The sequence below is a fragment of the Piliocolobus tephrosceles genome, chromosome 14, assembly GCF_002776525.5.
Source record: "Piliocolobus tephrosceles isolate RC106 chromosome 14, ASM277652v3, whole genome shotgun sequence".
Lineage (NCBI taxonomy): Eukaryota > Metazoa > Chordata > Mammalia > Primates > Cercopithecidae > Piliocolobus > Piliocolobus tephrosceles.
The window spans coordinates 2022638-2044244 of NC_045447.1; the positions used below are offsets into that span (position 1 = coordinate 2022638).

At 60.5% G+C, this 21607-nt stretch overlaps 1 protein-coding gene across 1 annotated transcript; it reads left to right on the forward strand.

The window, feature by feature from the left end:
- The first annotated feature begins 203 nt into the window (after positions 1 to 203).
- CCDC187 (coiled-coil domain containing 187) lies at positions 204 to 21061 on the forward strand. The gene is made up of 10 exons (XM_023227727.2): positions 204 to 615; positions 1010 to 1485; positions 2693 to 2791; positions 5901 to 6002; positions 10488 to 10622; positions 11143 to 12302; positions 12732 to 12826; positions 16016 to 16611; positions 17074 to 17167; positions 20341 to 21061. The coding sequence occupies exons 1-10, from the start codon at positions 473 to 475 to the stop codon at positions 20534 to 20536; spliced, it is 3096 nt and encodes a 1031-aa protein (XP_023083495.2). The 5' UTR covers positions 204 to 472; the 3' UTR covers positions 20537 to 21061.
- The last annotated feature ends 546 nt before the right edge of the window (positions 21062 to 21607 follow it).

Below are 21607 nucleotides of genomic sequence, written 5' to 3' on the forward strand. Positions count from 1 at the left end.
CCAGAAACTTGCCGAACCCTGACCCCACAAGCCCAGCCCGGCCCCATTCCCTCCTTGCATGTCATTCTGGGCCTGGGAGGGCTGGGTGGGACACTGCTGAGAGCCCCAGCAGGAACTGAAGGCCTGAGGCTCTGTCGCTGAGTGACAAGGTTATTATGCTGTCACCAGGCCAGCCGGAACTCTCCCCCACCCCACCAAGAGACAGCTCATTAGGAAGGCCCCCAGCTGTGGCCAGCCCAGGGCCGGGCTGCCCACTGTGCCAGCCCAGTTTCAATGACCCACCTGAGGGTTTCCATCGTGGGCCAGGGGACCGGCACAGGCGGGCATCAGGAGCCAGGCAGCGTCTGGCACATCCTGGGCAGGGTCGTAGGCGGGGCTGCAGGCCTCGAAGCCATCATGTGAAGGCAGCGGCGGCCCTAGGCAGGTCGGGCCAGGCTGGCCTTGCACCTGCTCACCCCTCGGCCCTGTGGCCATGCCAACCCTGGTCATGGGCACGCTGCCCACCCGCCTAGGGGACATGCCTCAGCTCGGCCACAAGAACAGCCAGAGGCAGGGCCTCTTCTCCCATGGGGCCCCAGGGAGAGTAGCCGACTGGGAGGCTGGTGCCAAGCCCAGGTAGCATCTGCGTGGACTCGGGTGGAGGGCTGCACTGCTGGCAGGTGCCATGCCTGCCCCTGGAGGCAGCTGCTCTGTGTGAGATACGAGGGTGTGGGGTCAGAGTACTGTGCCTGCCTCTGACTGTGCCTTTGGGCAGGCAGCCCGGCCTCTCTGAGACTCAGTTTCTCCATCTGTAAATCAGGCCAATCACATTGCCTACCTCAGAGGGGTGTGGTCAGGGCTTGAGAGAGAATGCTGGGGCTGTCTTTGAGGTGGGATATGTTCCAGGCCCTCCTCTCCACCTCCAGTCTGCAGAGCGGGAATGCCTGGGGAGGTGGGGCCAGTCTGAGCAGCTCTGCTGGGCGCTTCTCCACCTGCACGTCTGACCCGCGTGTCTGCTATTCCCTCCCAGGCTCCGCGCACCTGCAGCCGAGGATGACGTGGTATCCCTGAGGTGGCCTTCCCAGCAGCCGGACCCACCCTGGGCAGCTCCCCATGTGGTCGGGTCTGAAGACCTCGAGGAGCCAGGCCCCTGGGGAAAGACCCGCAGCCTGCCCATGTGGTCCACGGGCCCGGAGGTCAGGGATGGGGACAGCTCGGTGTCATCGGGTCGCCTCTCGGGCTCTTCGGGGGGCCATGAAGTGTGTGTGTCCTGGAAGGAGAGGCCGCCCCAGGTGTTGGGGCCCCAGTGGCGGCCCAGAAAGAGTGACCCACGGCTGGAGCAGCTGAGAGACAAGATCCGGGCCCAGGCGTGGCAGCGGGGGAGCTGTGCGTCCCTGGGCACCTCAGCCCCCCCCAGCACCTCCAGACTCCACAAAGCCTCCACGTTGGCGCTTAGGAGGAAGACCCAAGAGGCAAAAAATCCCCCTCCAGTCCCTGAATGCTCAGGTCAGCGGCCGCTTTGCCAGAGAGGGGCAGGAGGGCTGTGAGGCTGTCGGGAGGGTGGAGAGTGGGCAGGATCAGGCTGTGCTGGGCACGTGGTGGGGGCCAGCCGGGTGTATGCAGTGTGCCCTCAGGGTGGGGATTAGGAGTCATGAAGGGGTGCTTCTGAGCCGGGTCCGTGATGTGGATCCCTCCCTGGAGACAGCAGGGGAGCGGTGGAGATGCCAGCGCCCAGGACGGGGGGCACACAGGGCCTGCGGGGCTGGGAGAGGGGGCCTGGTCCCTGGACCTAAAGTCTGTGCCTTTGTCCCTGTAGCCTCGGGGGACGCTGCATGGTCACGTTTGTGCGGACTTAGGTCAGGAGCGTCCTAAAATGTCAGCCTGGGATTTGGAAAGTCTAGCAGCTTCCCTCCTGAAGGGACAGGGGTGGGAGTGTGGTGGGGTCTTGGCTTTGGAGGGGTCAAGGGTGGGAGTGGTAACTAAAGAAGTTTGGAGGCTGGGCGCGGTGGCTCAAGCCTGTAATCCCAGCACTTTTGGAGGCTGAGATGGGCGGATCATGAGGTCAGGAGATGGAGACCATCCTGGCTAACACAATGAAACCCCGTGTCTACTAAAAAATACAAAAAAAAAAAAAACCAAAAAACTAGCCGGGCAAGGTGGCGGGCGCCTGTAGTCCCAGCTACTCGGGAGGCTGAGGCAGGAGAATGGCGTGAACCCGGGAGGCGGAGCTTGCAGTGAGCTGAGATCTGGCCACTGTACTCCAGCCTGGGCAACAGAGCGAGACTCCGTCTCAAAAAAAAAAAAAAAAGAAGTTTGGAAACGGCTTCCCTGTTGGAGTAATGTTGAGAGCCAGTCCTGTGGATTCTCTGTGTCCAGGTATTTAACTATTTTCCTAAGAAAACAGGAAAGATACTTTCCTCTTTTATTTTCTTTTATATATATATATGTATTTTATTTTTTCGAGATGGAGTCTCGCTCTGTCACCTAGGTGGGAGTGCAGTGGAGTGAGTATTTCATGGGGACAGAGCTTCAGGAGGCAGAGGTTGTCGTGAGCTGAGATTGCACCACTGCCCTCCAGCTTGGCTGACCGTGAGATTTTGTCTCAAATAAGTAAATAAAGGCTCTTGAGCTGCTGCCAAAATGGAATCTTTTCTTGGAAATTCTTTGTGGATCTCTCTCTTCACGCTGCCTTCTTCTTTTCACCCTGTTTCAGGTTTCAGCATCCTGACCGCGGCTGAGCGCAGAGTTGAAGCCAAGGCCTCCCGTGGCCAGGGGCGCGCGCTCTCCAGGGTCTCCCAGCACCAGGTTCCTGGTGAGTGGCTCTGTGGCTGGCTGCCCTGGTGCTCCGGGTTACATGCTCAGGCCATGATGTGGGCAGCACATGCTGGGCCACACTCACAAAGACACAGGGTCAGGGAGGACCCCAACTGGAAAGAGGCCAAGCGGGGATTTGGAGCCAGACTGCCATTCTCCGGAGCCTGTGTTCTAACCCTCTGCCTCTCCAGTGGGGCAGGAATCCAGGCAGGCCCTGCAGGGTAGGGGAGTTGATCAGGGGCATTTTTTTTTTTCTGAGAGATCTCCTGCACAAAATAGGCAAGGAGTTTCCAGGTCCCTGCCAGCTCCTGGGCTCGCTTTTCCGTCTTGTAGATGGGAGGCATCCAGCCACAAAGCGGGAGACGCTGAACTATTGGCGGGCTCCCAGGCCCATGAGGAAGGGGCCAGGGCCAAGGGCCAAGGGCCTCACCAGGTTTTTACTCACTCATTTGTTTGACAAATGGGAGGGGTAGGATGGAGGGGGCAGGAGCTGCTGCTGGGGGCTGGAGGATGTGGCCTTCATCCTGGGCAATGGGAGCCGTTGAGTCTTAGGCCGGGAGTGGCCGTGAGCTGGGCTTGGGCAGGCTCACTCTGCTGCCGGGGCAAAATGGATGCAGGAGGCTCTCTCCAGTCAGGAGAGAGGCAGATGACGGCAAGATTCCTGAGACCCAGAACGAAGGATGGGGAGCTTGGGAGCAGAGGCGTTTCGGGCTCAGCACGGGGAATCATGTGCGTTTTCGTGGGGACAGTTGTCACCCATCCCAGCAGTGCAGTGCTGGCTGGGTGTGCCCAGGTTGATGGTTTCTTCATGAGATCTGGTGGGGCAGCAGCCACAGGCATGCATTTGGGTGTGTCCCTCCCATGTGGTATGTGAGCCAGTGCAGATGAGGGTGGGGTCCCGGGCTGGCCCTCAGAGAGCAGGGGACAGAGCCCTCTCCCTGACCCCGCAGTTGCAGGGGCACTCCTGCCCATCCAGATCCAGTTCCGCCTGAGCCCCGTGGTCAGGGCCATTTTGTTCCTCCCTCCTTCACCTTCCGGGGGACCCCAATGGCATCAGCTTGTCCAGGTGGCCACTCTCCCTGCCCCTGCCCCAGGTCAAGTTCAGGGTCCAGCAGTGGGTCACTCAGGGACCTCAGCCACTCCATCCTATCAGTCACCGGCTCCTGGCAGCCTTGTTTTCATGCTCCTAGTTTGAGAATTCTCCAGAAGCAGGCATGGAGGAGGGCCTTTTTTGTTTTGTTTTGTTTTGAGACAGAGTCTTGCTCTGTCACCCAGACCGGAGTGCAGTGGCACAATCTCGGCTCACTGCAAGCTCCACCTCCCAGGTTCACGCCATTCTCCTGCCTCAGCCTCCCGAGTAGCTGGGACTATAGGCGCCCGCCACCTCACCTGGCTAATTTTTTGTATTTTTAGTAGAGACGGGGTTTCACCAAGTAAGCCAGGATGGTCTCGATCTCCTGACCTTGTGATCCATCCACCTCGGCCTCCTAAAGTGCTGGGATTACAGGCTTGAGCCACTGCACCCAGCCGGAGGGCCTTTTTTTTAAGTGCCCAGTTCAGTGGTGCTAAGCACATTCATAGCGCTGTGCAGACATTGCCAGCCTCCATCTCTAGAACTTTCCATCTTCCCAAACTGAAGCTCTGTCCCCACTTACTCTCCATCCCTGTCCCCCAGCCCCTGGCACCTACCTTCTTACTTCTTGTCTCTATGGACCTGGTGACTCTGGGGACTGTATAGAATGGGATCACAGGCCGGGCGCAGTGGCTTACACCTGTAATCTCAGCACTTTGGGAGGCCGAGGCAAGTGGATCACAATGTCAGGAGATCAAGACCATCTTGGCTAACACGGTGAAACCCTGTCTCTACTAAAAATACAAAAAAAAATTAGCCGAGGCCGGGCGCGGTGGCTCAAGCCTGTAATCCCAGCACTTTGGGAGGCCGAGACGGGCGGATCACGAGGTCAGGAGATCGAGACCATCCTGGCTAACACGGTGAAACCCCGTCTCTACTAAAAATACAAAAATCTAGCCGGGCGTGGTGGCAGGCGCCTGTAGTCCCAGCTACTCAGGAGGCTGAGGCAGGAGAATGGCGGGAACCCGGGAGGCAGAGCTTGCAGTGAGCTGAGATCCGGCCACTGCAGCCCAGCCTGGGTGACAGAGCGAGACTCCGTCTCAAAAAAAAAAAAAAAAAAAGAATGGAATCACAGTCTGTGTCCCTTGCAGAGGACCTGGCTCTTGAGGCTCCTCCTGCCAGCAGAGCTAGAGCCTGTAAAACCAAGGGACAGGCCCAGCCTGGACCCAGCGGCGTTTGGAGATTCAGACGCCTTTGGGCCAGGGTCCTCTTCTATGGGTCCCCACCCGTGGGACACCCGTCAGACACGGCAGGCTCTCGCATGGTGACGTCCCAGATGCGCCCCCACCCCAGCTGTGCAGAGACTAAAGCTGGGAGGCAGGGAAAGATGACCAGCCAGCCTCCGGAGCCAGCCCCTCTCGGTGGCCGCTGCACTCGCTGCAGGACTTTGAGCAAACTCCACCCCCTGGGGGTCTCCATCTCCTCCCCATCAGCAGAGGGGTCCACCCCGCCATGCCAAGGCCTCTCCAGGTCTTGCCCTTGCTCTTCCTGGCCCTGGTCCCAGAGGTGTTCAGTCCGCTGCTGCCACTCTGTGCATTCACTTGGGTCCTGGCCGGTCTAGTCATTCATTCACTCAGCAAACAGTCCTGAGTGCCCGTGGCCCGGGCCCCCAGCTGGGTGCTGGATTCAGAGATGAGAAACTGGTTCCTGTCCTCAGGACCTCTGGGCCCGGAGGGGAGGCTGCCAGACACTCGGGAGGGAATTTGAATAGGTATGCCCGGCTCTCTAGGGAGGAGTCCCCAGCGGCAGTCCCCAGGCGGAGCACTGCAGGGGACGTGACAGTCGTCAGACTGTGCCACGTCCCCAGCGTTAGCCGCCCACCCTGGCTCTCACCAACCAGGGACCGGGACTGGCAATGTTTATGACTCTAGGAACTGTGTTTGCACAGGACCCCAGGGCAGCCATGTGGCGGGGCCTGTGTGTCATTTTACTGCTCACCCTCCCTCCCTTCCTTCCTTTCTCTTCCTCACTGAAGTTCTAAGGGAAAAACCCAAAAGAACCAAGAGCGGTTCTTGCAAAAGAGAGAAGACTCCGAAGTCACCCTCCCCTAGAAGACCAGCCAAAGACAAAGACGAAGGTAAGGTTTGCTATTTTGGGGCCCTGGCACACTAGGTGTATATGATCCTGGTGCACACTGGGTAGGCAGATGGCTTTCATTTCTGGAGCTAGGGCTGGCCGGCCGGACTGCCAGGTGCACAGGGTTCTGCAGGGCACCTGGGATCGTCAGGCCTGGCTGGAGCGTCAGGGCTGGTGTCCCAGGCAACTGGTGACCTTGGCCACCACTGGAGCAGCAGGTGGTTCCTGTGTGGGCAGGGATGTGTCCCTTGAGACAAAGTAGAAGTCCACAAAACACCAGGCACTATTGTCCTCTCAACACTGGGAGACTGGGCGAGTCTAAGGAAACAGCCATTCAACCACACTGTAGCATGCACTGGCAGCTCATGGTACCCACAGCTCATACCACCTGCAGCTCATGGTACCCGTAGCTCAAGGTACCCACACCCCATGGCATCCGCAGCTCACAGCACCCACAGCCCACGGCACCTGCAACTTATGGCGCCCTCAGCCTATGCCACCCGCAGCTCACGCCACCTGCAGCCCACAGCTCTCCAGAGCAGTAACAGATACTGGCATGGGTGCACGTGTGGTGGGCAGCTCAGGGCACGCTTGGCCAAGGGAGCCGTGCTTGCTTTGTCAAGCGGTCACATTTAATGAGTTAGCCCAGGACATCTCCTTCCACCTGCACTCTTGGGGGTGGGAAAGGGTCTTCTGCAGACCCCACTCCCTCCAGTAGCTTGGGGACTCCGCATAGGCACGTGGGGGTGTGGGTCAGCCATGCGCTTGCGTTACGATTAATGTCATGCGTGTTTCCCGGAGAGTCCAGTCAGGTACTCCTGTGGGTGGATCCCAGTGGTCACAGAGGAATTTCTGATCCAGGCATCTCTCCTGCTGAGGACCGGGCAGAGATGTCAGAGACCCAGCGGCCCAGCCTGGGCATGGGTTTCAGAGATGGCAGGGTGAACCTGAGAGCGGCCCCTGCCCTTGAGCGGGTGGGCGGCAGGCAGAGTCCCTCCGGGACTTCCCTCTGGGGCGTCTTCCTGGTCAGGGGAGTGGTGTGGCCAGCACCCACCCTATGTGGGCCCACTGCAGCCTCCTGTTTCCCCGCCAAGGTCAGCAGTCTTGCTCCCATTTTGTAGATGAGGCAACCGAGGTTCACAGAGCGTCCACAGCCTGCCCGGGGCTACACAGGCAGAGGCAGAGCCTCCCACCCGTCCAGCCCGAGGCCGATGCTCCTAACCTGAGAGCTCAGCCGTGTGCACCTGGGGCCACGCCTGGGCAGCTGGTCAAGGCCACCCTCCAGGTGTGGATCCTGGGGCCCCTGAACCACGGGGTTTTGGAGATACCAGCAACAGCCCCCAGGTGGAGTGAACGCCACCCACTGGGCTGAGATTGGCTCTGTGGGACCCTCACTCTAAGTTTTAGCAGTGCCAGCTTGCCAGCCTCTCCCGTGATGCTCCATGCCTCAGTTTCTCCACACTGTGTGCAGTCACAGCCCTGGGGCCGCGGGGAGGGGCACTGTGTGGCATGCACTCTGTCCGTGCCCGGGTGCCTGAGCGTCTGTCCCATGTCATCAGCCACCGGCCCCTCTGCTCTTAGGCAAAGCGACAGCTTCCAGCCGAGAGTAAACGCCTCTGTGCCCACACCCAGAGAGGACGCGCGGGTTAGGTGGGAGCTCAGCGGGGCTGCGGGGCCACCATGTGCATTCAGCGGGGCCAGAGGCCGAGCAGGAGGGGAAGGCGATCGAGGGACCCGGGCACCAAGAAGGTTCCGGAAGGCTGTGGAAACATACGTACAATATAACAATTTTCTGCATGATCACCCCCTCCCTCCCCCAGGTCTTTGGTTTGTTTTATGTTAACGGCTCAGTTGAAAAATGACCTGCTTTCTGCCTGACACCAGGTCAGAGGGCATGCCACCGGCCGCATTCATCATCGTAAGCACCATGTCACCCTGACAGTGTTGACCATTAGTTTCTGTCAGTGACGAAGTCACAGATGGGCTAAGGAGAGATGAGTTTCAGTTCAGAGGTCAGAGCCACAGGACTTGGGAATTGGATGAATTAGAAATTTGCTGTAGTTAACAAAAAATTAAATCACAATAGTTATAAAATATTCATCCATCCGGGCCAAAGGAAAATGAAGCCCGATATTTAATTTCGAATTATATCACCTCACTTTGCATTTTTTATCATAGATTCGGTCAGCCCCGGAACTTTGACAGGGCACTTGGGGACTTCATCCATTTCCGCAGATTAAAAATCCTCTCGTAAAAAAATTAATTGCCATTAAACTGCTCAGCGGAAGAAAAAATGTGCCCATCAGGACCCATTTATCGAGCAGGACCCTCTGGCGGGCTGATGGGGAAGTGAGTGGCCAGCGATGGAGGGGCTGGGCGGGCAGGCAGGCAGCCCCTCCCCAGGCGGGCCCCTGGCCCAGCACCCCAGCGAGGGAAAGCAGCTGTAGAGACTAGGATGGAGAAACCCCATTGGGGCTCCCCTCCATGCTGGGTCCCCCCCAAAACCCAGTTGTGGCCAATTGGGTCACGCTGGCCTCAGCTCCGGCCTTTGACACCACCCTGAGCCAGCAGAATCCTGACCCACTTCAGGGCCTAACTCCTGCAATGATCATGACTACCCTTTCATTCTTGTGGCCGTATGGGAGGTGCTGTGAGATGCACACCCCATTTTACAGATGGGAAAACTGAGGCATGGATAAGTGAATCACCTGCCTGAGGCCCATGGCTGATGAGTGGCAGAGCCAGACTTAAAACCCAGGTCTGGGACTCCTGAGACCACACCCTAAACCTTCCTCTATCTTGGGGTCCTGTCCTAGACAGGGTATGGCCTTAAGGGGTCCTGTCCTAAAGTGGGCATGGGGCATGGCTTGGGGTCCTGTCCTGGAGAGGGCGTGGCTGTGGGAAACCTGTCCTTGGGGATGTGGCTTTGGGAGGACATGGCCTGGTGGGCGTGACTGCGTAGCCCATTCCCCTTCCTGGAGAGGTAGCTTGAGGCCTGTGGCTGATGACCAGGGGTCAGGGCAGTGTGAGGAAGGTGCCATGTCTGGGGGGTGCTAGGGAAGTCCCTGATTCAGTCCAGGAGCCTGCCCCTGGGTGCTTAGCTCTCTGGATGGTCCCTGCCCAAGGCACCCTCATTTGGCAGAAAGTCCCCCTTCGTGGGGGCCAGGGCGAGCCGTGGCTGAGACTCCACGGTGGTCTTAACCGCAGGCCATGGGGTGGAACCGCCCCGGGTTGGGCCTAAGGAAGGGGCGTAGGAGCCAGGGACTCATAGCACGTGTGGTGTTGGCCCTGCAGAGCCAGGTGGAATAAGCAGTGTGCATGAGAGTGAATGCGTGAGCGAGAGCACGGGAAGGTGTGTATATGAGCGTGTGAGAGTGTGTGTGGTGTGTGAGCGTGAGTCAGAGAGCATAGGTGACTGAGTGTGAAAGTGTGAGAGCATGTGTGTCTGTGTGAATGTGTGTGAGAGGATGAGACCGTGTGTGAACGCATGTCAGAGCGTGTGAGAGTGTGTGTGCCTGTGTGAATATGTGACCATGTGAATGAGCATGTGTGACAGCACGTGTGCGGGCTGACTGAGCATGAGTGTCAGTGTGCACGTGCCTGTCAGCACTGGAGTGCGTGTGTGAGCCTGTGAGCCCGTGAGGGAGTTGTGAGCATGTGTGTGTGAGCGCGTGTGGGGGGCACATGTGTGAGAGCGTCTGAGCATGAGTGTGTGTGAGTGTGCGAGCGTGTGAGCCCAGGGCTGGCCCTGCTTCCGGCCTTTGCCAGGGCCCACGTGGCTGGGCGCACGGGGCTGGCAGCGCCGATGTTGGCATCGGTGGCCATGAGCTGGGCTGTGAAGTACCACCCTGACGAATGCCGCTCACTGTGTGACGCCGTTTGTGAGCGAAGGCTCGTTTCTACTCAGAACGTGGGGCCGTTTGTTGCCGCGATGCTTGGGACTCCCTGTCCTGCCAGTCTGGGAGCCTGCACCGCTGCCCACCTGTGTGACCGCTGACTCTGCTGGCTTAAAAGCAGGTTAATCTCCTGTGGCTCGGCGCCCGTGGCCGGCGGTGGCAGGACCTCCCGTGTCCGTGCGGAGCCTGATGTGCAGCGGGGAGCCAAGGGTGGGGCTGCCGGCTCGCGATGGTCACTCCTGCTGCTGTGCTGCTCAGTGTTCCTTTCGCATGGGCTGTGTGTCCGGCCTGTGCTGAGAGCTTCACTGGCAGAGCTGTGGGGCAGGTCCCGTTGTCCACGCTTTCCTGAAGAGGACCCTGAGGGTCAGGGAAGCCACCAGCCCGTGGCCGCCCTGAGACTCAGCCCTGCCCTGTGCAGACTGGGGGTCCTGCTGTGCCCAACAGGGGCCTGGAGGTGAGGGATGTGCCCCCGTGCCCTCTGGGAGTGTTGAAGTGGCCTCCTGGGGCTGTGCAGAGCCACCAACCTCCCCGTCCGGGCCAGTGCCCAGACGGACATGCGCCCGACTGTGTGTGTGTTTTCTCTGTTTAAGATTCGGAGCTGGTTGGTGTTTACGCCTGGAGAAAGGGACAAGCTCTGGTGAGGTCGCTGCTTGGGCCCCCTCCCGTCCTCCGCAGACTCCATAGCAAGGATCCCTCGAGAGACCCGGCTCTCACCGTGGCCTTAGGTACCTGTGCCTCTGCCATGAGCTCTGTCCTGCTCTGCTGTGGCATCTGGGGGCGGGTGTGGAGGAGGAGACGCCCAGGCTCCAGGCTGCCTGGAAGGAGGAGGTGTGGGCACCTCTCACAGAAGCCCGCAAACACCCTCCAAACCTGCCACGCATTCAACTGGGGACTTTGGGCAATAAGTGTTTTCAAAGCCTAACAAAAGGGTTTCTGTCCCTGCGAGGCTCCATCGGCAGTTCCCAGGGCAGGCACGCTGCCGAGACGCTCTCCTGGCAGGAAGGCAGGATGGGAGCTGGCAGGGGCTCCCCAGACACTGGCACCCTCCACCTGTGCTTGGCTACCATGTGCAGAGCAGCGGCTCATCACACAGGCGTGATGCCCGCCCTCAGAGGGCTTCTGCCCAGCAGGGCCCCAAGGGCCTCCTAGCCGCCCCCACGCTCTTTGCCTCCAGCCTGGGTGGAGGAGCTGGCTTTGCTCTCCCCTCCGCTCCTCTCCTCACCCGTGATGCTCCTGTCTTCGCAGGAGACAGCGAGAAAGTCACAGCTGCTGAGTGCTCGCCGGTTTGTGCCCAGTCTCTCGGTGCCACCTCCGCCCACAGTGACCAGCAGGTGTCTGGGAACACACCCAGCCTGGCTTCCTTCGACCAGCCGGCGACCATCCAGACGGCCATGGCCATCCTACGAGACCTGCGCCAGCAAATCCAGGCTGGTCTAGAACTGGCCCAGACCCGCAAGGGAGGGCAAGAGCTGAGGCCATCAAAGCGGAGGCTGCAGGACGTGGCAAGGAAGGGCCCCTGCAGGGACCCCAGTGCCCAGATATCCTTCTCTAAGAGTTCCTGGGCCATGACAGAGGGGAAGCATTCCTCTTCAGAGAGGGCTAGGAGTTTTCACACCTGGGAGACCTGGAGCTCCTCCACTGGACGGGAGTCCTGTCCGCAGAGGGCCTGGGAGACCCAAGAACAAGACCGCTCCTTCCAGAGGCCGGAGAGTCCCCATGAGAGGTTGGGCCACTTCTCCTGGCGGCCCTGGAGTGCGTTGGCTGGGCAGGCCTGCAGTTCGCAGAGGGCTTCGGGGGCCCAAAGACAGGGCCCCTCCTCCCAGAGGCCTGGGAGCCCCCCTGAAAAGCGGAACCCCTTCCGAACCCAGCAGCCCTGGAGTGCTGCAGCCACGCAGCCCTGTCCGCAGAGGGCCTGGACTGCCTGTGAAGACTGGGAGGCCCTTGGCCCCAGACTGTGGAATCCTCTGGAAAGGCCCAGTCCTCCAGCACAGCGGCCCTGGAGCAGCTCCAGCATGCAGAGGGCCGGCCCCCAGGGTAAGGGCAGAGGCATCGGCTCCCCTGCCTGGGGTGCCAAGCATGCCCTGCCAAAGCCCACTGGGAGCTTCCCTCAGAACCCACCTGGGAAGGAGAAGGACGTGCTGCGGCCCTGCCCCAGGCCCCGGGGTCTCCTGGGACCCTCACACAGCTCCGAGTCCTTGCGGGAGTTCATGCGCCAGAAGGCGCAGGCCCGGCGGCAGGCCCTGGAGGAGAAGGCCTCGGCCCTGCGCACACAGGAGCTGAGGAGCCGGAGGCTGCAGGAGGTCTACCGGCACCAGAGGGAGGCCGTCCTTGGCAGGGCGGTCCCCGTGGTCTCCCGGACCACCCCTGGCATCGTGACCTTTGTCCCCAGTTCTGCGCAGTCCACGGTATGTGCCGGGGGTGGGCTGGGGGGACTCAGCCATGGACCCAAGGCTTAGGCGCCCAGGTGCTGCCTCCAGCCCCCTGGTGCCCTCCAGGGAGTGGCCGGGTGAGGGCTGCAGCTGGGGGCTGGGGACTGCGCGGTGTCGCTGCCACTGCCTGCAGAAAGCCAGGGCTTCTGTGGATGCCTCCCTGGGGGAGGCTCTGGTGAGGTGCAGGGTCAGACTTGGGCGCCTTTGCCCCTGGGTACAACGGGGATCCGGAGAGACTCCCTTGGCTCTCACAGTCTCTGAAGTGGGTCCCCCGATTCCTGCACGGCTCTGGGAAAGCAGCCTGAGACCCCTGGGGGAGGTCAGGGCCTAGCTCCGAGGCTGAGAGAACGGGGCATGCGGGCTTCCCAAGCGGGGGGCCTCTGATGGCATTGCCCTCTGCTTTAGGGCCTGGAAGCCTCCGGGAGCCTGGAGTCCCCAGTGCTGGAGTGGAGCAAAGTGACCTCTGGCGTGGTGCTGGGGGGCCAGGAAGACCCAGGCAGGTGAGTGTGAAAGTGCAGGGGCTGCACGTGCTGGGCGGGGCCGTGGGTGGGCTGGGGCCGAGGACAGTTCTGGGTGTGTTCTGGGGACCTCGTGATATCACCTCTGTCCCACCCGCCCGCAGTACCACCTGGCTGCATGGAGCGGTAACCACTGTGCTTGTTCTCATGGAGGCGAGTTGCATCAAACTTAAATCCACCACGTTAAAGGGCACATTCCGTGGCATCGAGCACCTTCACCGTGTGCTGTGCAACCAGCACTTCCACTGAGTTCCAGAACATTCCAACTCCCCATGAGCCCCACCCTCAGGAGGCAGCCCCTCCCCCAGCCCTGGGGGGAGCTATGGGTCTGCTTTCTGTCTCAAAGTATTTGCCTATTCTTCTTTTTTTTTTGAGATGGAGTCTCGCTCTGTTGCCCAGGCTGGAGCGCAGTGGCGCGATCTTGGCTCACTGCAACCTCCACCTCTCAGGTTCAAGTGATTGATTCTTCTGCCTCAGCCTCCCAAGTAGCTGGGACTACAGGCGCCCACCACCATGCCCGGCTAATTTTTTGTATTTTCAGTAGAGACGGGGTTTCACCACGTTGACCAGGCTGGTCTAGAACTCCCAACCTCAGGTGATCCACCCGCCTCGGCCTCCCAAAGTGCTGGGATTACAGGCATGAGCCACCGCGCCCTGCCCGCATTTGCTTATTCTTGACTTTTTATCTAAATGGGATCATGGGGTATGGGTCTGGCTTCTCTCACCGAGGATAATGTTTTCCGGGCTCATCAGTGTTGCAGCTTGAATCAGAACTTTACTGAGTCTGTGGCTGAATAATACCGGCTGTGGGCAGACGACCTTTTCTTCACAGCCTCGTGGCTGACGGATGCCTGGGCCCCACCTGTGGTGGCCGTGAGCGGGGTGCACGGGCTGTGTCGGCCCTTGAGCTGTTTCTCTTGGGTACACGCCTGGGAGTGAACTGCATGGGCACGTGCACCTCTGTGTGCAGCTTTCTCGGGCACTTGCACCCCGTTCCCCACAGCAGCCGCCCTGGTTCTTATCCCCCTGCCGGCGCGAGAGTCCCCATCTCTCCTCTTCCTCACAGCACTTACTTTTCGGTTATTTTCTGTGTTACTGTTTTGCTTTGACTACCGCGTATTTGAATTTCTGGAGGCCCCTCTGCTGAGGGCATCATGAGTCACACACGTGGGGTCTGAAGACCTCCCCCCACTTTGCCTGGGGGAGTTGAGCCTGGGTCTCACTAGTTTCCAGCCTGGCTCTCGTCCAGGGAGGGCTGTGGAAGGTCCCAGCTTCAGGCCAGTGGCAAACTCTCTCTGGCCTGGCTTCACGCTAGGCACCTGTGAGGAACTCTCAGCCAGGCCTTCTGCATGCCCTTGGTTCCGGCGGGCAGGGGGAGCTGGCTCAGAGGCCGGAGAGGGGGCTCCCACCCACTAGGAGCGTCCCACCCTGGACTCCCTCAGGGCTGCCCCTGGCATATTTTTGGCAGCTGGTGTTGGAGGCTTCAAGCAGGCCCTGGGAGCTCAGCTCCCACCCTTCTCTGCAGGACCAGACCCCTCCCTCTGGTTCCTTTTGGCTCCATTTTGTCCTGAAGGTGCTTATTTGGGGATTACTTCCCTGGAGTCTGGGTCACAGGGCAGCCCAGGGGCTGTATCTGTCAATGTCCAGAGAGACAAGGACACAGGTCCTGAGTGAGCCACTGAGTAAGCGTCCCATGCTGGCCCCGCCATGCCACCTCTTCCCTAAGGGCAGTCCCTCCCTACTGGCCACCGTCGGGCTCCGTTTGCTCAACAGGATGCTGACGAGCTTGGTCCTCGTCGTCTTGGGCGGCTGCAGGGCCTCATCTCACTTCATCATGTCCTTGTCTGTTTTTTTCCCCACCTAAAAAACTGTAGCCAGGCGTGGTGGCTCACGCCTATAATCCAAGCACCTTAGGAGGCTGAGGTGGGAGGATTGCTTGAGGCCAGGAGTTTGAGACCAGCCTGGACAACATTGTGAGACCCCATCTCTATTTTCTCCAGAACTCTTCATCTTCCCAAACTGACACTCTGTCCCCATAAAACACTAACTTTCCATCTCCTCCCCAGCCCTCGGCAACCACCATTCGACTTCCTGTCTCTATGGATCTGCCTGTCCCAGGGCCCTCATGTGAGCGGGAACACACTGTGTTTGTCTTTTTTGTTACTGAAACAGCAGGGGTTTGGTCTCAGTCCTGCTGCTGGCCACACAGAAGGCCAATCGCGGAGACAGTGTGCATTGCCAGGGAAGAGGCTTTAATTGGGTGCCGCTGCCGAGGAGATGGGGGCTCAGTCTCAAATCCAACTCCCTGCCTGACTGACTAAAGCTGGGGTCTTGCGTATCAGGGAAGGAGTGCAGCTCCGTGCAGGAAACGGGAACTAGGGAAGGGGGAGGAAGCAACCGTGATGAACAAGGAGTCTGGCATCTCATTGTCCAGATGCGGTGACCTGGTGCGTTTCAACTCCTTGATTCTGTCTGGGAGGGCTGGTGGTCGGTTTCCTGAGAAAGGAACTCAGATAAGACAAATGAAACTTTCTCACATGTGAAGACCAGCCAGGCTCATTTCTATGTTCATTCAAAAAAACCATGAAGGTGAGTTCCAGGGGACCATCGGGCCAGTTTCATTTTGTGCCTGACTTATTCTACCAAGGGTGATGCTGTAGCCTGCGTCGGAACGTCCTTCCTTTTCAAGGCTGAATATTATTCCACCGTGTCGGTGGGCCTCATTTTGCTTCTCCGTTCGTCCCTCGATGGACACAAAGTGGCTTCCACTTTTTGGCTGTTGTGAATAAGGCTGCTGTGAACAGGGGTGACGTTTTTGAGACTCTGACTTCAACTCTTCTGGGTGCATGCCCAGAGGCAGACTTGCCAGACCCGTGCTTGTTCTATATTTGACCCAACTGCCTCTCGCCGCGGCAGCACCGTTTTACACCCCACCGGCAGTGCCAGGGATCCAATTCCTCTGTCCCCTCGCTCACGCCTGGCCCTGTTCTTTGTGGCAGCTGTGTGGTCTGTTGTGTGGATACCGTCACCACTTCCCCGGTCCCTGCGGACAGACACTCGGTCGGTCACAGACGCTGCTGTGATGCTCACCCCCACAAAACATGCGTGCTTTCCATGCCCTGCTGGGGCGACCGAGCCCGAGCTGATCTGCCCACGTCTCTCTCCCTGCAGCTTCTGCCTGTGTTTGAACAGAGCCTGGAACCGTGCTGAGACCCTAGAGACCCCGGGGATGGGGGGCCCCCAAGATGAATGGGATGCCCCCATGCTGCTGTCAGCCTCACCCTCTCTGGGATCCCTGGAGCCCCAGGACCTGACCACCCACTACCTACCCCGGGGGCTGTGCATCTACCTGGACCCGAAGGAGGCCGAGCACCTGGGCACTTCCAGCCCCCTGCACCTCCAGCATAAGCAGGCACGGCTGCAGGCGCTAGAGACCACGGCTAAAGTCCTCAAGCAACGGGTCGACAGCCTCACTGCCAAGCTACAGGATGCTGAGGCATCGGACACTGTCGGGGACCTAGCTGCGGGCCTGCTGCGCTTACGTCCCCACACCCTGCCTGCCGCCCCCACGCTCACCGCCCCAGCCTGCCCTGGAGCCTTGGGGCCCAACGGGGGCAGAAGGGCACCTGGGGAATGGGTGAGCGTGCAGCCCCAGCCCCTTCTCCCTGCCACCTACTTCCTGGATGATGAGACGCTACCGTGGGGCCCCAGCTGGGAGCAACAGCAGAGTGTGAGCCCAAGGTCCCCCCATGAAAGCAAGCCCCGAGGTAGGCCGGCACCTGGGCCACGGTGACCACCGGGTGGCCGGGGATCCTGTGGGCTGGGAGGAATGGGGACCCCATTTTCTCTCTGAGCCTGGCTTCCTTCCTGGAAAGGGGGCTAGGAGGACAACAGCCAGGGGTTGTCCGGGGGGTCTGAGCAGCATGGTGTACGTGGGCTCTCCCGCATGGCGTGTGGCGTGTGTGAGCTCTCCTGTGTGGCGTGTGGCACCTGCAACAGCTGTTGCTCTGGTCTTGTCCTCTGGCCAGAGGAAGAGTGAGGCTTCTCCCGTGGCTCCTTCCCTGCTGACTCCCTGCCCTTCCTCCAGCAAAGGGGCCTGAGGGCCAGGGAAGCTCCCGCACCCCCACTCCTGTCAGGTGTGGCTCAGGCTCTCCTGCTGTGATGGCTTGGGTCCCCCGTCCTGTGCTCCCACTGACCAGGGAGTGAAGCCAGGTGCCCTCTTCTCCAAGGTTTCCCAGAGGAGGGACACGTGGATGTGAAACTGGACAAAAGGCTGCAGAGAGGTGTGGCCCCCTTCCAGGCCCTCAGCCCCTCTGCGAGGAGGTAAGCCCACCTGCCCCGCGACCCCAGGTCCCTCTCCGTCCCAACTCCCTCCTCCCGGGGGAGCATCTGTCCTACCCCAGCGCCTGCAGCCCCAGTGAGCCCCAGGCGGAAGTGGAGCCCAGCAGGTTCGGTCTGTGGGGCGTGTGCAGGTGGAAACTGAGTTAGACACTCGTGACCGAGGTTGCAGTGCACACGGCGGCGGCTCCCTCCCGAGCACCTAAGCCTCAGTAGCAGCTGTGGCCTCGAGTCCCTCCTGGGGATTTGTGAACACGTTTGGATCTCCTCTCCTGAAAAACTCCCCTCCACACCTGCCCCCCACCAAAAATCTTCCTCCAAGCCCACCACCTGCCCAGCCAGCCTCTCGCTCTTGCTAGGGCGGGACAGGATCCCTGTCCAGGGCCTCCTGGCCAGCAGTGCCCTCCTGGTCCCCGCGGCTCCCTGCACGCCACATGCTGCCAGGCCTTCTTGGGCCACTCACGGCCACTCTCACCCCTCTGTCCTTGACGGAAGCACCCGGGTGAGGGACCCCGGCCTGACCTGAGCCGTTTCCCAGGCAGCCCCGGAACCCAGGCTCGAAAACTCAGCACCGTGGGCAGGGCAGGCAGGAGGCCAGGTCGGCGGCCGTCTCTTGGGAAGGCCTCTGTGCATCCTTAATGCGTGGCCAGGTCCACCAGGGACACCTAGACGTTGGCTCCCCGGACGCCAGGGCCTGGGTCATGCCGCCCACCTCCACCAAGCTGTCTTCTGGGTGGCTGAGGGCGTGAGGGCAGACGCCACGTGTAGCACTAGGGTGGCAGTGGGCACCACAGCAGAGGGGCTGTTGCTCAGAGTCCACATGTCGGGGAAGGGGGTGCCCCCTCCCCAAGCCCAACCTTCCCTCCTTTCCCCTCCCCTCCCCTCCCTGCTGCTGGGACATTTCCTGGCCCGAAGTCTCCCCTGCCCTTCCTCGGAAACCCCACTAGCTTCCCCTCCTGGCTCCTGGAGCCTCACTCCTTGACCTCAGGGGATGGTGGGCTTGGTGCCTGTGCCAGGGCCTTTGGGTTGTGCCCCATCTCACTCCCAACTCCACCTGCGGCTCAGGCCCAGTCCAGCCCCTGGAACTGAGTCATTGTGACCAGAAGAGGGCAGCATCGGGCCAGACCTCGCCTCTGTCCCTGCGTTGCCCCGGATAACTTCCGCCCAGCCCTTGAGAAGGGGTTGTGTTGCCCCGGATAACTTCCACCCAGCCCTTGAGAAGGGGTTGGGGGCGGGGTGGTGAGAATTTTTGGAAAGGTTAATTTCAGTGCCCCCGGCTCCCCGGGGACCAGCTAGATCTACCCCCAGGGCCAGACCCAGCCTGAGGTCTCCACGTTCCTGGCCTAGCCTGGGTCCAGCCAGACGGACAGAGGCACGGCCCGGGCTCCCTGTGGCGATGGCACCCAGACGTTCCCACCAGGGCCGGGCACTGGGCTGTGCCCTCCACCTCCACAGACCTGCCGAGGCAGTGGAGAGACAGCAGGAGGCAGAATCATATTCATGAACCATGGCCCGGAGGGACCCGGGTTTGTGGAGAGCAGGGATTAGGGAGAGGCTCAGAGGCTCGCTGGGCCCTCCCAAGGCTTCCGCCCCTGCTCCAGCAGCCAGGAAAGGGGTCTGGCCTGTGTCCTCTGAAACAGCTGTTGCCACTCACCACTTGAGGGGCGGGAGCTTCAGGGCCAGCTCACGCAGCCTCTGCTGGATCCACCTGCTGCCACCTCCTGCGTTTCCCACGCCAAGCCTCTCGGGTGCCTCAGATCCCAGCTGCCTCTCAGACTGACTTCGTTTGTTTGTTTTTGTTTGTGTTTTGAGATGGAGTCTTGCTCTGTTGCCCAGGCTGGAGTGTAATGGCTTGATCTCAGCTCACTGCAACCTCTGCCTCCTAGGTTCAAGCGATTCTCCTGCCTCAGCCTCCCCAGCAACTGGGATTACAGGCACCCGCCACCACGCCCAACTAATTTTTGTATTTTTAGTAGAGACGGGGTTTCACCATATTGGCCAGACTGGTCTTGAACTCCTGACCTCGTGATCTGCCCACCTCAGCCTCCCAAAGTGCTGGGATTACAGGTGTGAGCCACCACTCCTGGCCTCAGACTGATTTCTGGGTTGGGGTGTGAGATAAACACCTGTGGGCCCTGTGGGCTGCTGAGGGAGGGTGTGTCTACCCCCTGCCCAACAACCCCTGGGCCACAGGTATGGGCAGCATCTTCAGCCACTCCAGTGGATTCTGGGTCACTGTGTACCAGGAAGCACAGATGGGGGCCCTGATGAGAAATGCGAAGTGAGGCGAGCTGTGCTCATGGATGCGGGCTCAGCACACGCCCCGGATGCAGGCTCAGCACACGCCCCACCCACAAACCCATCTCTCTGTGCATCCCAAAGACCCCTCATCCCAGTAGCGCTGCCTGCCCGTGCCTGGCAGCTCTCCCTCACCACTCAGCCACCTCCAGGGGAAAGGCCAGCGGCCACACCTGGCTCCTGGCTCTGTCAGCCTTGCGTGCTGGCCAGCCTGAGTGGGGGCAGGTGTGTGGGTCCAGCCATGCCTGCCTCCATGGTCACAGCCTGGGTGCTCCCCAGATAGGTTACCCTGAAGTCTCCAGTGCCAGCCTTAGGCAGAGGGGTGAAGGTCACAGCTGATGTGTGACCCTGTTCTGCTCTGGGCCTGATGGGCAGTGCCCTTAGTAGATGGCAGAGGTGGTCCCGATGACCACGCTGGCTGGGGAGACTCTGATCTTGGCCCTGGGGACTGATGGTGGCCATGGAAGCTGACTGCACAGTCCTGCTCTCCCTGGGGTCCGAGTGCAGAGCCCAGAGCAGCCAGGCTTGGCGCCGGCGCTTCCCAGATGTGGGCTGATAGCCTTGCCTTGGCCCACGCCACCACGCTGGGACACATGCTCAGGCCCCACCCGCTCACCCCTGCCTCCCGCTCATCCCTGCCTCCCGCTCACCCCTGCCTCCTGGGTCCCAGGCCTCAGGCTCTTCCCCTGCCAAGCTTTTGGCCCTCGGGTCCCATCCTGGGTGCACTGTTGGGAGTCTGAGAGCTGCTCCAGGCCACAGGAGCCCAGCTTCCTGCTCAATGAGGGCTGTCCCCCAGATCTCCCTGCCTCCTGTCTCCTCCACGGCCATGGCCCTGCCATGCGTGTGCCTATATCTTCCAGCTCACATGCGGGCCCAGCCATGCTGCACCCTATCTGGGACTCCCTGCGACTGGAGGAGATGCCGTCGGCTGGAGGGGCAGACTCTGTGGCGCCCTGGACCCCCCAGAGCTGCGGTAAGGGCGACCCTGCAGACAGGCCCTGGGCTGGCTGGTCGGGTGGCCAGGGGCATCTGCCGAGAACCCCTTCCACTGCCTAGCACTCAAGCTTGGCCCTGTGGGGTAGACATACTTTTCCACGTGGAGAGCATCCACGCCTCGTTATTAAAGGTTTTGGAGGCTTTCGGGACCCTCTGCGTGCTCTGTGCTTGCCACGCCTGCAGTGATGGGGGCTGGGTGAATGAGACCCACGTGCTTATTTCATGACAGCCATGCCCCATGCCGCTGTGCTCACCCCACCTCCCAGGGCGCTTCCTTACAGTCCCATCAGCCTGGATTCCACTTTTTCTTCTGCTACTGAGTCTTTTCATCCTGGGTTTCCAACAAGCAGTGCCCACTGCCTGGTACCCAAGGGACCCAGCAGCTGCTGAAGCCCTGGGCTTGAGGCCCTCGTGCTGGCGTGGGCTGTGCTGTGGGACCCTCCTGGCGGGCGGGCTTGGCAGGGCAGCTGGAGGGGCTGGTGCAGCCATGGGAAGTGAATATGGACTCAGAAGGTGGGGGACCCCTTTTGCTGCTTCATCATGGTCTGTTGATTTTCTTCCAAAGAACAGGTTTTGAGCATTGGAGTAAAACATGTTCATGTCTGGCTGGGGGAGAGGTGGTGGGAGGGTGCATTCCAAGTGAATGGGGGCCACCATCCAACCCCTACCCCTGGACCACCATCCCAGAGCAGCCCCAGATACAACCTGCACCCTCGTCGGCTGGCAGCGGGGAGGCCTGGGGAAGGTTCCTGCCCCAGGGCCAGTGCCAGGGACAGAGAGGAGGATTTCAGTCCTGGGATGTGGACGCCATGGGCTGGGTTCAAAGCCTTGAGCTGGAGCCCTGGTGGGGGTGCTCATCGGGTCCTCCCCAACTGACAGCATCCTCCCAGGTCCCTGGAGCCACACCTGGCAGCTTCAGGGAAGCTGTTCTCTGTGGACCAGTAGAGAGGGTCCTGTGTGTTTGTGCACGTGCATGTGTGTGTGCATGCTGTGTGTGTGTGGAGGAGAGGGCCTGTCGGGCTCACACCTGGAGCCCTCTGAGGAAGGAAGGGTCTGCATCTTCCCCACTCCGGCCCCTCCCCGGGAGACTCTCCCAGTCTCCAGGATGTGGGAGCCTCTGCACCCCTGCTA

Coding starts and splice junctions, on each gene's coding strand:
- CCDC187 (XM_023227727.2), top strand. CDS start 473: ATGCCAACCCTGGTCATGGGCACGCTGCCCACCCGCCTAGGGGACATG. Junction 2,792..5,900: donor CTCCCAGCACCAGGTTCCTG/GTGAGTGGCTCT, acceptor TCCTCACTGAAG/TTCTAAGGGAAAAACCCAAA. Junction 12,303..12,731: donor CCAGTTCTGCGCAGTCCACG/GTATGTGCCGGG, acceptor CCTCTGCTTTAG/GGCCTGGAAGCCTCCGGGAG.